General features: G+C 36.9%; 1 protein-coding gene across 1 annotated transcript in view; it reads left to right on the top strand.

The window, feature by feature from the left end:
• The window catches only part of ARHGAP10 (Rho GTPase activating protein 10), a 147,897-nt gene that overhangs the window by 74,814 nt on the left and 55,428 nt on the right, over positions 1-17,655 (top strand). The window contains exons 12-17 of the mRNA XM_018073497.2: positions 1,416-1,497; positions 2,621-2,663; positions 3,949-4,014; positions 10,250-10,324; positions 15,490-15,577; positions 16,899-16,957. Coding sequence (XP_017928986.2) covers positions 1,416-1,497; positions 2,621-2,663; positions 3,949-4,014; positions 10,250-10,324; positions 15,490-15,577; positions 16,899-16,957 — 413 coding nt within the window. The remainder of the gene's footprint in view (positions 1-1,415; positions 1,498-2,620; positions 2,664-3,948; positions 4,015-10,249; positions 10,325-15,489; positions 15,578-16,898; positions 16,958-17,655) is intronic.

Raw genomic sequence — 17,655 nt, 5'->3', positions numbered from 1 at the left:
AGCATATATTGAGTTTGAGGTATTGCCTTTAAGTGATACTCTTGGATACTTTGACTGTTGTAATTTAGTGAAAAGAAGGAATATTTTCCCTGCATAAGTTGTAGTTTAAACTAGTAAAAGGAAGTAGACAAGAAAGAAACAAATGAGCACGTGGGGTTTTTTAGTTAGTTTACTGTGGATGTTTTTTTCAGTGAGTGATTAAGTTTGCATGTTTATGATGGCTGCAGTTCTGCACTGCAGCCAGACCCATTCCCACTGGAAAAAAACTGGTATGGCTTGAGAAGCTGCCTTGCTTACTGTCATTACTAGTACCAGTATTACATTGTTTTAGTCTTAAAGGTTATTAATTGCAGAAATTAATGTCATCACATGTTGTCTGAAAAGAGATTTTGAGCAGGAGGTATTTGTGTTTGTGGAGTTCTATGCTGTGACTAAATCTTGTGGTTTGAGAAAATTTATAGCAAGGTGAAAATGAACTAGAAGTTTCTCTAGCTGTAAAAATGTGAATGTGGTGTGTAGACTGTTACAGTTTTACATAAAAGTGGGATTTGTGCTGGTTTTCTCTGTGCTGTTATTTTCATACAACATTTTCCCCTATGGCTATTTTGCTACTTGAAGATAGATATCGTACAAAAGAGAGAGAATGTTATGATTTAGTTCTTCATTTCTATCCATCTCTATATAATGAGATTTACAAATTTACCAAAAGTACTGGCAGGCTGAATAAAATGATTTTTTTTTTAATTGGTAGAGAAATAATTACCCAAATAGCCTGTTCTGCTTTTAACTCTCCTTACTTTGTATGCTATGCTGAACCACACGATTACTCTGTTTACTTTTCTATGATATAAACTCAAAAGTAGATTTCTGTTAATGTCTGTTCCACTAATCCCTACATCCCACAGTTGCCCATCCCTGCCTTTTTAGGAAAGTTGTAATAGTGGAGTTTCGTAATGAGATCCTGCATTAAGACTTGATTATTTTTATAAGATATTTAGTGGCAAAGTGCAATCATTGTTGCTGCTTTAAAGCAAAAGATCACATATTGAGCAAGTTAACAAATTTTTTATCTAGTGGCAATGCAAGACCAAGTTTATTTACAATTCAGCAAACTCAGTAACTCCTAGCAAGTGTCAGAATCAGCAAGTGATCAACAATGAGCTATTTGAAATAGTTTGCAGATTACATTTGCTTTCCTTTTTCTTCCCTGTTCTCCCTATTTCCTACAGTGTGTATCCCTTCTACACCTTTTATTTTCAAGGTGAGCAGTGCTTAGTTATTAAGCAAAAAATGAACAAACAAACTTCCTGACTTTTAATACAATGGGCTTTTGCTTGTAGTTGGAAGTAGACTTTGACAAGAATTTTTTGGTTGCTGGTGAGTGCAGTTACTCTGTGTTGTTGGTACATTTGCAGGCCTGGAGTTCCTGTGACCATGCAGGCATTTTCTGAGGAAGACAGGAAGCTATGGATGGAAGCATTGGATGGAAAAGAAGCTGTAACTGTCATTTTTTAAATATTCTTTAATAGTATAATGGAGAATTCTCTCACCCTCTGCTTTCTGATCCCATTTATACTTTAGTAAACTGGGATTATGTAGTTTGCAAAATGATAGATTCAATGAATAAAGAATAAAAGTGAAATAAAACTCAGGAGAGATGAGTAACTTGGTAAAGCTCAATGTGGATAACTGCTAATGCTGATATGAGATATTTTTCATTGTGATGACAGCATCAATTTTTATAAAAGGTTTCCCATCGCAATGATGATATTGGTGTTCTAGAAAATGTCTAGTATAACCATGTTCACTTAGTCTTATGCTGGCATACTTTATTCCAATGGCAAAATTTGAGTGAGTTACATGGTATTATTTTTTTTTAAACTAGATCAAAACAGTTCTTCTCAATGGGACTGAGGCTGTGCTTGAATTTGCTTAATTTCTGGCTCACATAAGGAAATGGATGTGAACTGTAGAATGGAAACACTCTGTAGATTATTCTTGCAATCATAAATATATTGGTCTCGTGGGCCAGAAAGAATGGGGTTTTCTAGACAATGACAGCCACATGCCTGTCCCCAGTAGTTGTCTAATGGGAATTTTAGCAGGAAGTTTTATTGACATCATTGTTACCTAAATCTGGTTTCTTTTGCAGAGGTGTTTATTACCATGCCACGTTGTCTGAGCTGGACTCCCCAGTAAGTTTACAACTTCTGGGAATGCCAAACTGGGACATTAAGTCTCAGGATTCATGAAAGCACTTCTCAACAATATGAGTGAACTTGCAACTGTGGGAAATTAAACTGCCAAAAAACATAGGAACGTGGAGCATGTAAATCACAATGAATTTCAGTGGCTGTAGCTAACATTGTTCTGTTCCCCAAGGAACTGTATTTGTTGGGAATTTTTAATAACTTTTACTCCCTAAAACATGCAGTTATCTACTATCTGAGGGGGCATGGACCTCTGGTCCTGCTGTTAGAACCATTGCAGTTGAAGGTGATATGTTTTAGCTGTAAACAGCTGTATTTGTGCCTACTGAGGATTAAGATTGGGGATGCCTTTTAACTGATTTCATAAAAGTTTTAAAATAATTTATGTCTTTTTACTCTTTTTGTCTTAGCTGTTCATCAATTTGAATAAACCAAATGCAAAACGAGAGGGAAGTAAGTATTTAGATTAATATTAAAGCTGATTTCTGTTAACATTTTACAATTGAGAAAGGCAAAGGTAGGGGTTTTTTTCCAGTGGATTTAACTTAATTAAATATTTTACTTTTAAATCTTGAGTTCTGAATATATTTGGGGATTTTGTAATTAATGGGGTTTCACAGTTTAGTGCATATATAAGAATTATAGCACTGGACATAAACTAGAGAATCAGTCTGATTGTTTTTGCCAATTTACTTCATGCTTGAAATCGACTCAAAACTGGCTGAATTTGTATGTAAATGCATCACAATTTCTTAATCCAGACTGTGTGCACACATCTGTTAGAACGTGTAAGTGTGCTTTTAAAAGCAATTGGGGCTGAACATAAAGGTCAGCAAAAAAGCTGAATGCATGCATTTAAAATATAAACCAAAATGGAAGTAGAAGAAAAGGGTTTCTTTAGACATCAGCTTTCTTCTGTTAGCTAAGTGAATGAATGAAAACAGGTATCCTTCTTTTATTATCAGGGAATTTATGCTTGTTTTTTTTTTTTTTAAAAAAAGTAATTAAATTGCTGGTTAAAGCTGGATCATGGTGTTATTAATAGAATTTTTTCCACAGTTTTCTTTTCATCGTGCAAGACCAGGTCCCCAGGAGCAAGAAGGCCAGATGTTTGGGGGAAGGGCAGTTTTGCAATATAAGCATTTAAATGAAGTTTTGATGTAGAGAAAAAGTGTAAGATAGGAACAACAAAGGAATGCTGGAGCTCAGCTGTTGTCCTGTTAATGCATCTGCTTCCATGTAGTCAGATCATTAACTGCTGTGAAATTATATACATGTGTCCTGTATCTTTAGTGTGGGAATTTCTTTGGCTCAGGGTAGGACTCAGTAAAAGCCCTTCTGTTGATGATTATGTTTTTTCATCATAAGTACTTCCTTGTCCCATTTGGTGAACTCTCTCAGATATTGTCGATGTTGCAGTAAGTACTGTTAAATTCAATTTTGCATCTGCCAACATATGTAACTAATCAGAGATCCCATTCTTCAAAGGATGCTGCTGTGAACAGATTCAGTGAAGCCACTACCATAAGAATGAGCCTTTAGCTGGGCTAGGCAGGGTTGTGAAGGAGAAAAGCAGAATTTTTTAGAAAAAGTGATAGAGTATTTCCGTTCCAGAATATTTACACTTTTACTTCAGAAGTACTAGCTATATGATTAAGTCCAACCTTATTTTCATTGAAAAGACATAATTGCAATGATGCTTTAAAACTGTTCAAACCTTTTTTTTTTTGTCTTGTAGGTGCACAATTGGATAAAATAGGGTTCACTGTCATCAAAAAGTGCATCAGTGCTGTTGAAACACGAGGTAATGATCAACCCAACCTGTTAGTGAAGAGGGTGAAGCTCTTTGAAGGGTCTGCTCTTTGAAGAAGGCTTGTGTGATAAAGTGTCCTGTAGATCTCTGGAAAAGACTTTTCCATAGTGGACATTTCACTGACTACACTGACCAGGTCAGGAGTCCAGTCCCAGCCTTTTGTGTATGGCTTTCCCTCAAGAGATGTATTTTCAAGAAGTGCTCACAAGCAGGAAATAGCACCTCTCTTGACAAAGGCAGCCAATGTTTGTGTGCAACAGCAACAAAAGAGAAACCTGTGTCTTGTAGGCGGTTCCTGTACCTTTGCTGGGCGTTGGAACAGACTAAGTTATTTTAGAATTCCATTTCTGTTTAGTTGCTTTAAGACGAAAGAACAGGAGCTGAGCAGGCAAGTGACTTACAAAAAGTACTGAAGTCCTTTTGGTGGAGTTAGTATCACACCAGAGACAAACATGCTGCCAGGATTACTGTTGCATATCCTCATTGTTGTACCTCCCAAAACTGGAGATGGAAGAGAGAGGTTAGTATGCAGACAGTATTCAAGAAGTAGTTTGGATTGATTGTGGACAGGCTTTGTGTCACAGACCTTGTGTAACTTGGGCACTGGGTGACATCAGCTTTTGATATCACTGCCCTGTGAGGAGAAAACAGTCCTTGTATGGACATGTTGAAACTTGAGGTGACCAGCCACTCTTAAGGCTCACTGCATTGTATATGGTATTGTGTGGAGAACCTGCTTATTTTGTTGTGTTTGTTTAAAAAAAAGAGGCAAAGAGGTGAAAATAGGCAGTTGGTTGCTGTATATTTCTTAGTTTGTTAAAAGAGATGTTGAAATTTCTCTGTGTGCATTTTGTTTTTCTCCTAAAATGCCGATCTTGCTTTCCACTCCCAAAGGGGAGACTGAGGGTTTTTCAGGAATTGTATCTGTTTTTTCCTAGAGATCTGACATTGCACAGGGCAGAATACTTATATCTTTCTTTGTATCACTGTCCAGCTTAAATAAGATAGCTGAACAGAAGAATGGTTTGTTCATACTTGCTGTCAGTGCAGGGCATTACTGAAAAACAGTGTTCTCTATGTATACACTTACTATACAATATTATTAGTAAGACCAAGCAGCCTTTGTGATACTGAGAATTTTGCATTTAAACAGTAAGAAATATCTGAAATCCTTTTTCTCTTCGGCTTTTTTGTATCAGCCCTGTCTGATGCATTAAAGATGTTATTCCAGATTAGACCATATTCTGTCTGGTGTTATTTTTGTTCATTCTGTTCTTTTGAATATTTTTCAGATAAGGTTTGCCTGTCTCATCACTTTAAATTTCAGTTACTGGCATTTACAATCTGAATATTTCAGCAGGGAAACATTGCAGATAAAGCTGGTGTCCTACAGATAAGTTGCCTTCTCTGTAAAACCCTGCTTCAGTATAGATCTTCTCTTTGCAGTGGGTGAGGCAGATTTCATGGAAAGACTTGCATGTGGTCATGTAACGAAAGGCTAGTTTTGGTCTATGGTACACTATATTTTGGTTTATTATTTGTAAGTGTGTTCCTATAGTTTTCTTCGAGTAGTCTTTTTTTTTTCCCCTTCTTTCTCTGATACCCTGCAAGGAAAGAAAAACAAGAACATAACTGTGGAAATTGCATGAACACTTTCTTCATGAAGTAAATGTTTGTTTCTTTTTTCTCTTGGCTGTGGGTAGGTAGGCTAAACTGAGTAGAAGTTTTAAGTCCACTCTGCCCTTTATGCCTTCATTTAGGGGCATGTAAGAAGATGCAAAATTTATGTGTAACCCTCTTGTTGTTCAAGACAGATGATGAGCTTTCATGGGTTAGAGACATGTCTCCCTGTAGTGGGATCTGCCTCTCAGCACAGTTGGAAGAGAATTAAAGTTACCAAAGGAGGCCTGCAGTTAGCAGAGTGTGGTAATTTCTTCCGATGGAAAAGACTTCTACCTATTAACTTTGTTTTGGGGAGTATTCAAGAAATAAACATCAATCCACGTTTGATTAATATTTCTTTTCCCAGGGTTTCAAGAATGGATTTAGGTGAGGTACTCTCTTCCAGGAACTCAGTATCCACTTAGTTTCAGTAAGCTTGATTTGTCCATTACGTTCCAAGCAGTCTTTGATGATTTTCTCTTTACTGATTGTGAACTTAATGTCAACTGCATTTAAAACTAAAACAAACAAAATCCCAAAACCAAAACAAAAAACCCCTAGAGGACCTTCTGCTGCTGTCTGCTGCTCTAAACAAATGCCAGGAGAGCGTTCAGTTTTTTGCCTCAAGAGCTTGGCCAAATAATTGTACGATGAAGAAAATCCATCTTTCAGGGTGCAGGATTTTATACCTGTACTTATTCTTAAAAACAATTTTTACTTGGTTATTTTACTTTAATGATAATATATCAAAGGCAAGTTATGTTCAGCAGAAGAAAACAGGACAGATGCTTCTTCAGAGACGGTGCTTGTGTGCCATGTTTTTATCTCTTTTAATCATAATGGGTGTGAGGTTGGCGTGGGTGGAAAGAGAGGACAGTCTAGTGTGGGTGGAAACTGAGAATAGTCTTGTCATGTCATAGCAGAAGTAGTCTGGTATTCAGAGAGAGAAGAGCATAGCAGAGATATTGAACATAAACTTGTCAATGGCTGGATAATTTTTTTCTCAGTTATGTTCCCTTTAATAAAGCCAAGAAGGAAATTATTTGCTCTGAATGAATTAGAAGCATCAAAAGCAGTGCCTTGGTTAAAATGCATGTGAGCTTCTGGTTCAGCATTGCCTTATAAGACATTGGCTGTGCTTTACCTGGTAGGAGATGCTGAGGCACCAGGATGTGCATCCTGTCTCTCCTCTATGGAACACAATGCTGGTTGGATGCACACCTATGTTTTGTCTTGGAGAGAGCATTTTGGGATTCTGTTTGGAGTATTTAATTTAGAATTAGCTACTGAGAATTGGGTAAATGTTTAAAAAACATCGAGGAGCTTTTTATGTCGGTGTTAAAGACTCTGTGCGTGTTTTTGCGTGCAAGTAGTTGGTTGCACCTTCTGTGGGGATGTGGTAGGTAAAGTGTTTGCCAGAGCAGTGTTTGTCGAGTTCAGAACTACCGTAGCTGCTAATCTGAGCTGCAGAGAGAGATGGCAGCATTGAGCTGAGTCTCCAGGCTGTCTGCTCCTGAGGCGGAGAATAGACGGTGAGGAGGAAGTAGAAAACCTTTTCACGTAACAAAAAAAAAAAAAAAAAAAAAAAAAAAAAAAATGGCTGTTGCCGTGCTATGGAGTTTGATATAAAAAGTTGTATTTGCAGCTGTGTTACAAGTCCGTGTCAGCCTCATGTACAGTGCCAGTCACAAAGTAAACTTGCCTACGTACCTTGCTTACAATGGTATAGATTACTGTTTTGCTTACAATACCTTATATTTCTAAGCATGTTTCCCAAACTGTGTACCTGTGCCAAATTCCGGTATCAGACAGCCAAGCATCTTGAGATAATGTAAATATGAAGGAAACTGTGCTGCGGGGCTTTGCCGCTCCGAGTTGCCAGTAGTGGTTGAGCGGGCAGACACAGCGTCTGAACCCTTCAGCGTTTCAGTCAGTGGTGAGCTATTCCTCGCAATGAGTCATCTTGTCAATTGTGTTCTGTAAATGCCAGGCACTATCAGTGTTGGATGTGCTGAAGATCCGAGATGTGCAGATTAAATCAGAAATAGTTCCGTTTCAAACCCGGCTTTGTATATTTTAAATAAAACATCATGCAAAAGTATGTTTAAAGGTATCATCTAAAACTGTGTTGAAATATTAATGCCTCTTTGCACTCCTTGATGTCTGCTAGCAATTAGCTGTGCTTTTTTCAGGTTGATGAATTTGAAACCGATCAATTATCTGATAATCACTATCACAGACTCATGATTATTGCTGGAGGATTGTCTTGGTTTCAATATTGCCATTATTTCAGAAACTTTTGCATATCATGTCTGTTTTAATACCAAGCACTAGTTTTTGTGGTTTGACCTAATTATTTTTAAGCCCATAAATGTATATTTGGGGTCAGCACAGTTGGTTCCCCCCAGTTTTATTGTTAGAAGCACAGGAAGTCACGCATCAACTTCCTAGATAAGCAAAAGCTGAGTGTGACAGTATTTATTCAGCTTTTTAGCATCTTGCATATGATGCAGAAGGCTTGTCCTGTGGTGTCATTGTATAAAAAAAGTCTGATGCCTTTTGGCAAAGCATTAAAAAGCTTGATGTTACTCTGGTACCAGAATTTTCCTGGACACCTCTGAGAAGTTTGAAGTAAAAAGTAATTGCTGCTCTCAGGACAGATTTCTAGTGCATCCTTGGAGTGTATTAAGGACTATGTTGTTGGTCTTGGGTTTGGGGTTTTTTTTGTGTGTGTCTCCCAGTGGTGTATAGCATGCTATAACAGTTGTTCTAGGGATCAATGGAAAACTTATTTGGTTGGGTTGATAACTTCATATTTTGAGAGGAATATTGTGACCACAGAGCTGGGTTTTTTTCAGTTCTTTCTTTTGTGCACAGCTAAACTACGAACATACTCTAGGGCTGTGTTTTTTGATGACCACAGGTAAAATAAAGCCAGCTCTGAACATGACATCTAGCTTAAGACTCAGCACCACTACAGTGGTGCCTGCATCCTGGGGAGAGAAAAGGGCTGGTTTTGCCCAGGTGGAGCAACCAAGCTGCAGCCTTGGCCTGTCAGCTCCCTGCTGGGACAGAGGAAGGAGCAGTGCTAACAGGGAGGACTAGTTCAGCAGGCTCAAAGTTCTGGGATGGCTGAGGAGGCTGCAGAGAGAAGAAGGAAAAGATTTAGCATGGCTAGGCAGGAGGAGTAGGTAAAAAATGCCAAGTTCCCTCTACCATATTGAGAATTATTGCTGTGTATTATGGCTGTGTCTGACAGTAATTCATTAAAAGGCTAATGATTTTTACATACTTCATCTAATATTTATTTGGGAAGAAACTTTTTCTCATATGACTGGTTTTAATTTTCCTTCTCTGGGTTGGAACAGCTTGGTATTGAAACTGGGAATTCTCCACAAGTCTTCCTTTGTTGAAGGATATTTTGAATAAGAATACCACATAATCTGTTATTTGAAAAGATTTCCTTGGAGTGGAAACACAGGTATTTTGTGTCATTTCTACTCTTCCAGGCCAATGTGATTATGAAGGTAGAGTATGGTTGGGTTTGTAGATTGGCTGCTTATTATGTGGCCTCTCAAACATCTGTGTCAGCTTCAGGACTGCAGTATTTTACCTCCCACTATATGGGCTCTGAAAAAATGCATCAGACAAAGACATACCTTATTTTGCCCTTTTTCTTCCCTGCCCCTTCTCTCCCTCTCATTTTCCTTCAGTTTATATTCATAGTTTTACTTCCCTGAGGATAAAACTGGGTGTTGTAAAGGAAAGCAAAAGCAAGGGAAGAAAAGGGGTAGTAGAGAAGTGAGTGTGTGCAAAAGGGACAGAAGGGCTCAGAGGAACGACAGGAAAGTGGTCCAGTGTCCATGTAGAATGGGAGTAGAGGACTGAAAATACTGTACTGGTTATGGCTACTCTATTCATCCCAAACAAAACCAGAAGTACTACTTTCAGTAACCTGTGGTGGTGCCTCTGGATGTAACTACTGTGTGGACCACAGTGGGTTGGAATGAGGCCTTGTATCGTAAATGGAAAGCATTTACAACCTTGAAAAAGCATTGGTTTTGAGGACTGGGAATAAGCTCAAATTTTTCTTCATCCAGACTCTTTTTGTCGCCACATATTGGGGGAAAAAAGAAGTAAAATTAAATTTATTAAAGAAACCTTAATTTAGCATTTGTTGGTTCAGTTCTTGCATTGTCAGAATGTGGATGCTGATGTACCCAAAATGTAAGTTAAAAAATTTGAAAACAGACAATGGTTTATTTATGTATTTTTTTCAAGCAAAGGTTTATCCCTGCTTGCTTCTACTCCTAGTTTCTGAAGTGTAATCGAGACACATGAAACCTTTATCAAAACATAACAGGAACTTATCTTAAAAACACAGAACAACGAAAGGATTTTTGTAATATTTTATTTATGACATTGTTCTCAGGACTGCTAATGCTACTGCTTAGTCTGTCTGTCTTTGAGGAGAATTCGTTGCCTGGGGAAAAATTTTAATGCTAAATTTGACTGTGGTTGATCTCATACCTTTTTTTTTTTTATTTCTCCCTTTGCTTAATAGGTATAAATGACCAAGGACTGTACAGAGTTGTGGGGGTGAGTTCAAAGGTCCAGAGACTTCTGAGTTTGTTGATGGGTATGCCTCTATTTTACAAATATTTTTTCAATATTTTATTTCATGCTGTTTCACTGTCAATATTTAGTTTTTAAAACATCTACTAGTACTTGTTCTTTATATGTGCCAAATCTAGTTTGCTTTAGTCCATGCAAATAATCACCATATCATTTTAAGTTCCCCTAGTTTAGAAAGACCTAGATCAGTTGGTAGGAATACACTCTGAGAACTGCCATGGGACTTGCAGGAGCAAATCATGGGCTTCGTGCGAGGTTGATGAAAGTGAGATTAAAGCAACCTAAGTTGAAGACTGAACAGAAAATTCAAAACACCCCATTCAAGAAAGCTTGAAGCTTATTGCTTCATTGTTTGAAGTTCCCACCTTCCTCCTCCCTTGTCTAGGATGTACAGGTGTACACGCCCGTGCATGTCTTTAGTTAATCACTGTGCAAAATCAGACATTTAGTTTAAGCCCACTGGCAAAGAGCTCTTTGGTTTAAGAGGAGGAATATGATATACGTATTAATAATGACTATGTGTCAAGGCAGGAGACAGATGGAGAAAGGATTTGTTTTTATAAACTTAGCTCTTATGTGTGGTTAGTCTTAGGCTCTTTTATGTACCTAGTTAGCTAAAATAATTCTCAGCGACTTTTTATCCCCTTTTTTTTCTGGAAATTTTGATGCATCTTCAATCCCAGTGACTGTACTTCTTTTGCCACTCTGCTGTCCCTAGGGGGGAAAAAAAAAAAGTATTGGCACCTGGATGAAATCCCTCATCTGCCTGATATCTCTCACCAAAGTAGTGGCCATGACTGCAAAATGTGCCGTGTTTCCCCATTTCTTGTCCTGAGCACTGACAGTACATGCAGTCAGACAAGACCACTGGGATTAGTTCATTTTTATAGAGCTTCCAAACCTGTCACTTGACAGCAAAGGTCTGATTCTCAGGGATTCATTGGTATGCAAAGAAGCTTGTTTGCAGTTTGCACCAGGCTCTTCTCCAGAACCATGCATGCTCCATCTGTGCTGATAACACAGTGTTCTTTGGCACTGCAAACTGGAGGAAGCCAGAAAGTGAATTCATTTCATTACCCCAGACATTATGTGAATGACAAAGCGCTTTTATATTATATGCTGCTGTCAGTTCAGTGCCACCTGTAAGACTTTTTCTTTTCCTTCCTTTATTTTTTCAAACAGACTGTCTCTTCAGAAATGATAAGACATCTTGAGGCTTGAGGACCTGCATGTCATATCAATCTGTCATAATGACCTTGCTAAATATTAATTTATGATGTCTTACTTTAATCAATATTAACAGCACCCTGAAGTACTCCATTAGTGCACGTAAACCTGCCTATATCTTTAAAGTATTGTAGAAAAAAGGCTCTTTTTGGAAATACGAACTGGGATTAATAAAAATGACTGATCTATAACAGATTCTCATAGTTCATAGAATATGCTGAGTTGGAAGGGGCCCATCAGGTTCATCAAGTCCAGCTCCTCGCCCTGTGTTGGAGTTAGCCTCAGTAAACAATAACCACCTTTAGCCACTGACCATAGGAAGAATTGATGTGGTGTCACTCAGGGAGTCTCGATTAAATGTATTTGGTATAATAAGGTGCTTCTCAGTTTTGTACTTACTGGCTTAGCTTGGGCATGCAGGTCTGGCAGAAGGATTTTCCTTGTTGCCATTATTGGTATCCAAATTAAATATACTCAGGTTGCCAGTGGTTCAGTAGCAGCTGGAAGAGTTTACTGGGGATTCCAGCATCTGCTTTTAGTTATTTTTTTTTTTAAATCAAAACCATTTTTTTTGTCGTTCCCAAGATTCATATATTTACTTGACATAGGAAGAGTACAGTGGTATCAAGACAAGGCAAAATACTGAACAGGAAAAAGTTAGGGTGCAAGCAGGTGCTCTTCTCTGATGATTTGTTGAAAGTGATCCTATCTGTGTTCTTTATCTGTCTGTCCTCAGAGAAGAATAAAGAGGGTTTCTTTTTGATATACAGTGGTACAGAGAATTTAAAATGACTGATTAATCTTTAATCCTTTGTCTCTGGGCATACTCTTAGATACCTTTTTATATGAAAGATTTTTTCAGAATCATAAAAACCTCATATTAACTTTCTATATTTTAAAATGTTTGATAAGATTTCAAAGTATTTTAAGCTACCTGTCATTGACCATGAGGTTCACAGTTGGAAAGGCCCAGTGTGCAAAAAAAGTCTTCCTAAAGGTAACCAGGGACATAATAGCATTTAGTTTTGTCTCTTTTTCAGAATACTTTCTATAGAATTTTGGAAAGTACATGAAGAGTCAAGAGAGTCTGAGAAGACCAATGTATGCTTTTCTAATACTAGGACTGCATAGATTTTCATCTGTAATGCAAAAATCTAGTGAAACTTAGTCTTCTGTAAAAAAAGGCTCAACAATTAAATATAGAATTCTTTCTTTTTTTAAAAAAAAGGTTAATTTTTCAATTAACTTAGTTTTTGAAGTTATCTGTAACTGGCATTGTGCTATGATGATCTATTTTGTGGCAATGATCTGGTTTAAATTTAAGAGAGGCATTTGCTAAGGAAAACAGTAATTACCTTTTAAGGGAAAATGTTAAAATATCGGAATATCTCATTGTAAACAGAGGTACAGAGTTAGAACTTCCAGTATTTTGGGTATCTGTTCTAAGCAATGCAGAGAGTGTTGTCAGCCATCAGGAGTCTCAGTTTTGGAAATGTGTCAGGGATGGATTCCTCTTTCGTCTGTGATCTATAGATTTAGATCTATGATCTGATTATAGATCTGATGTGGTTCATTTCATGCACTGCCCACACAGATTTCATACAAACCACTCCATAGGTCAGCTTTCATACAGCCCATCGCTTGTGGGGAAGTGACTGCTGAGGACTTGCAGTTTCTACTGATGAGTTCAGGTTTGATTTCTGATACTCTCTGGCGTGAAAAATGCCAGACTTGTCGTGTTGCCAGACTTTTCAGGTGCTTCTGCCTTTTCAAAACGAGCAGATTCCAAAACAATTACACCAAATTCCTTATTGTTTTATATACAGTAGATGACAGTGCATACAGACCTACAGTGGGGCATATTGCATATGAAAGCAGAGTGAGCCTCCTCCTAACCTAGTTTAGTGAACTGGACTGTTTTTATAAACTCTGGCTCCCTTATTGTCAGAAAGATTTGCATAAAATTTAGAGCTGATCTGTCAGAAGCTGTTTCATAAATGTGCACAGTTATTTTTATATGCGTAAAGTTGCCATTCAGTGCACAGCGGCTGCTATGTGAACAAGTAACATGAAAACTAGTAGAGTAGGGTTTTTTTAAATTCTGATTAAAGATCCAGTTCTTATAATGGTCTGGGGTGTTTGAAGTAAGGGGGAAAAGTGGAGCAGGCACAGTGAAATGCATTGGGTGGGGGAGCACAGAGCAACTGTCAAACCCAAAGTGGAAAAAGTCTTTAAGCCTTGATGGCTTCTAGAGTCAAATTGGGGTTCCTGGGGATTGGTAGTAGGACCAGGGGTTTTTTTGTTGTTTTCTTTTGTTCACCAAGAGATAATGAAATGTTTCAACAATACTTTCTATTTTTTATTTCAAGAGGCTTGCTTTGGAATTCAGATGCTTGTTGTTTTCCTCTCGAAATTCATCAACAAATTTCAATGAACAGAGCGCATACTTTGAATGTAAAGGAGGTTGATCATTATGAAGCAGCTATTTAAAAAATGGATATTACATAGTGTTTCAGTGGCAAAATCCCCATAGATTTTGCCAGTTTCTGATGTGATGGCAGTTTTTATTTAATCAATTCAGTAGACAGGTTTTCTTCTCAAAAAAGAGAATTTGAACATGGAAACAGCTAGCATGCTAAAAAAGAGGGAAAAAGAAGCTTATTCCTGTGACAATCTTGAGTAGTTTGGGTGGTGGTTGTCTAGTAACAGTTTGCTAGAAAATGTTATCTGACTTGTATTTTAAAATGAGATTTAAATAATTGATATAATGAGGGAGAATATTCAGTTACAGAAATAATTGCTTGGCACAGCTTTTAGAACAAAATTATTTAGTCCCAGTAAAAGGACTGCACCTTTAATCAGGGATCCTAATTTGATTTTTTAGATGGGTCTGTCGTTTGTCTGACAAGCCAAGTAACAAATGAATTCTGAATTGTATGAACTGGTCAACACGTAATCTGTGTCAGCTACTGCTGCAGTTGGCTGTAATGACTGACGGAAATATGTAGCAGTAATAATAAGAGAAGCTCAAGCCCTTTAAGTTAGCAAATACACTGGGCTAGTCTGGCCATATACATGTGATCCTCTCACGTCAGCTAGCTCTTGATTCCGGTTTTGAGGTCAAAAAGGGGTTTTTTTGATTGCACAACATTCCAGTGTGCTGTGTTGTTTTCTGTCTTCTGTCAAAAACTCTTTAACCTTATGGGTCAATCAGACAAACTATTCAGTTTGACCGCTCTTGTTACATGACTCTACCAACTAACCTGGTAAAAGGTGGGAGTTCTGTGAATCTGAAAAATGGTCAAACCAACGAGTATTTTTTTTGTCCTGTGGGTGAAACATTCAGGCCATCTTGTAGACAAAACTTACTGACAGCAAGGAATCTTTTTTTTTACTTTTGAAGCACCTCTTCTTAAAGGTTTTCACGCGATAAAGAGGGTCATACTGCACTTTGGCAGTAAACTGTTTTCATCGACAGTTTACAAGCAAAACTATGGAGAAAATTTGAAAATATTTATTAGTGTACTTGCACTTTAAATAATGAAAGAAAGGAGGAAAGGATAAGTTGTGCTTAGAAGGTCTTTTTTTTTTTTCTAAACCATTTTTGTACATCTTTCTGTGTTTGTGTGCATGGGCCTGTTTAATTAAAGGTGTGAAAATTTCAATTGCTATAGAGATCTTCTTACATGGAAGTGATTTTTAATCCTTCATTAAAGAAAAAAATTAGCAGTAAATAGTTCTAAGAACAAAATATAGAAATAGAGTATATAAAGGGGTTTGGATATTAAGTCTTCTTAGTATTAATAATAAAAAGGATGTACTGCTTCTATGTTTATGTGAGCAAATACATGCTCAAATTCAATGTGTTTTTGTTCATGTAGGGCATATTGATTTAGAATTCCCTTTATTCACATCCCTCTTTTCTTTCTGATTATTTTCTAGATGCAAAAACCTGCAATGAAGTTGACCTGGAAAACCCTGTAGATTGGGAAGTAAAGACAATTACTAGTGCTATGAAGCAATATCTGCGGTAAGTCTCTCTCTCATTTATTCATTTTTTAGACTATGAATTCTTATTCTAATTCTCCTGTGCGTTGTGTTATGCTATATTACTTATATTTCCTATATTTTAGAATAGAAATTCATTTTGTGCAAATACCAGTTTTTTATTTGTCTTGAGGGAAGCAAAATTATGTAGAAACACTGGTACTCATGTTCACGAGACAAGCCCCAAGATATTTTTGTCTTAGACATATAAGCATTTCACTGATGGTTCAGACATGAATTGTTAGTCAACTTGCTAAGAGCTGCTGCTGAAAGCTAGCTGAGATTGTTAAAATTTTTGCCTTTTTGTATTTCAGTGTGGTAGAATGAAAAGGTTGGGAAATTTTTAATATTTTCCTCTCCCTTCTGACCCTTGCTCTGATGTTCTGCAATAGTGATAATATTTTGAGTGTTGAATATTTTAAATAAGAATTTTAAATGTGTTCTCTATTTAAATTATTTTGCCAATTCCCGATCAAGTTATTTTCCTAAATTGCCTGGGATCATAAAACGTAGAAGTTTTGTGTATCTCTTGTAGTGTAACACAAATACAGTATTTTTAATCTGCTATTTTTATTAAAAGAAAATATTACTACAACTGATATCAAAGAATTCTGCAGAACAAGTCTTACGGAGTGTAGAAAAGAATTAAAAAAAACAAAGAAAAAAGTGCACATGATTAAGTTTTTTCTTCCCATCTGAGCGTTTATTCCAATATTTCATAAACATCAGTTAATAAATGGTTTCAAGTCTGGTAGTGATGGGGGTTCTTGTTATGTTAAAGGTTTTAACTCTGATGTTTTAACTCTGATTTCCTTTATTCAATGCATTTTCACTGAGGACTGAAGTTTTCAATTTCAGTTATTCTATTTGAAATACTTTAGAATTTTGGATGGCTGCTGTTAAGTCAGCTTAACTGTTGTAGGACCTTAGTGTCTTTCCAGTAAGGCACTGAGTTGTGAATCTTAGTATTTTAGAAACACTAATGAAGAATTAATTGCACAGTATATGTGTACACTCTTCAGTTGAGAAACAGCCTTGGTGTTGTAATTGGGAAAGGTACCTTATGATAGACTGGAGGCATCACTTCATCTCATGGAAGGTGAATGGATGCATTTAGTCTTATTTTCCTGATAATACTGAGTTTTCTGTTTGTGCTGGAAACCACTGAATTCAACAGCCCCTGTAAAAATGATTACTTCCAGTACAAGGATTATACTACTGAATGTTAAAAAGGTTTCCTGCTTAGAGTAAATAAAGATAGAAGAGAATATAGTTAAATTTATTATGTCATCCTTGTTTTACAGAAGCCTTCCAGAGCCACTGATGACATATGAGTTGCATGGAGAATTCATCGTTCCTGCCAGTAAATAAATGACTGTAGTTCAAATAGAAATCTTTTGCTGTTGTACTGTTATGACCTTAGGAGCTCTCTGCAAATGCAATTTCAGAAAAATACCTCAACACAGTAAAAATACAGGAACAAGAAATAATAAGTTATTTAAAAATATGTAGGTTTTAAGCAGTTTTCAGTTCTAGTATGTGTCACATGTAATGGGACGGCGTAGAGCAGTTTTAATTTTTATGGAAGAATTTTGGATAGCCATTGTAAACATTCATTCTTATTGTCTTAATTGTGTAATGATGAACATCTACTTAATCTGTGATATTTTTTTGCCTTCCATTTATAAAGAGTATGAAGCTTAGTAAAAGAAAATACACTAATTTGAGCTCATTTGAGTCCTTAGAGCACAGCTGCCTGACCCTTGTTTTCAGTGCCTTGTTAGCTCTGTATTCAGGATGGCTTGAATGTTCCTCATGTATTAGTAGAAGAAAGAAAAGAACCAACCAGATTACACTGTGGTGGTTCAAATACAGACTTGGAGAAGACACAACAGCATTTGTAGCTGTACATGGTATCTAGTGTACATGGAATTTTTTTGGAAGAGGATAGAGGGAAACTGTGGAAGAAAATTTTTGGCTAAGTATCAAACAGATATTTAGCTGATTTTCTTTCCAGCCTGTAGCACTTCTGGCAAACTGTGGAAAGCAAAATTAAAATAA

This window comes from Manacus vitellinus, unplaced genomic scaffold (genome assembly GCF_001715985.3).
Source record: "Manacus vitellinus isolate BGI_N305 unplaced genomic scaffold, ASM171598v3 scaffold_0_pilon, whole genome shotgun sequence".
NCBI lineage: Eukaryota > Metazoa > Chordata > Aves > Passeriformes > Pipridae > Manacus > Manacus vitellinus.
Note: the sequence above shows the minus strand (reverse complement) of the source record. Positions and strands in the feature narration are given on the sequence as shown.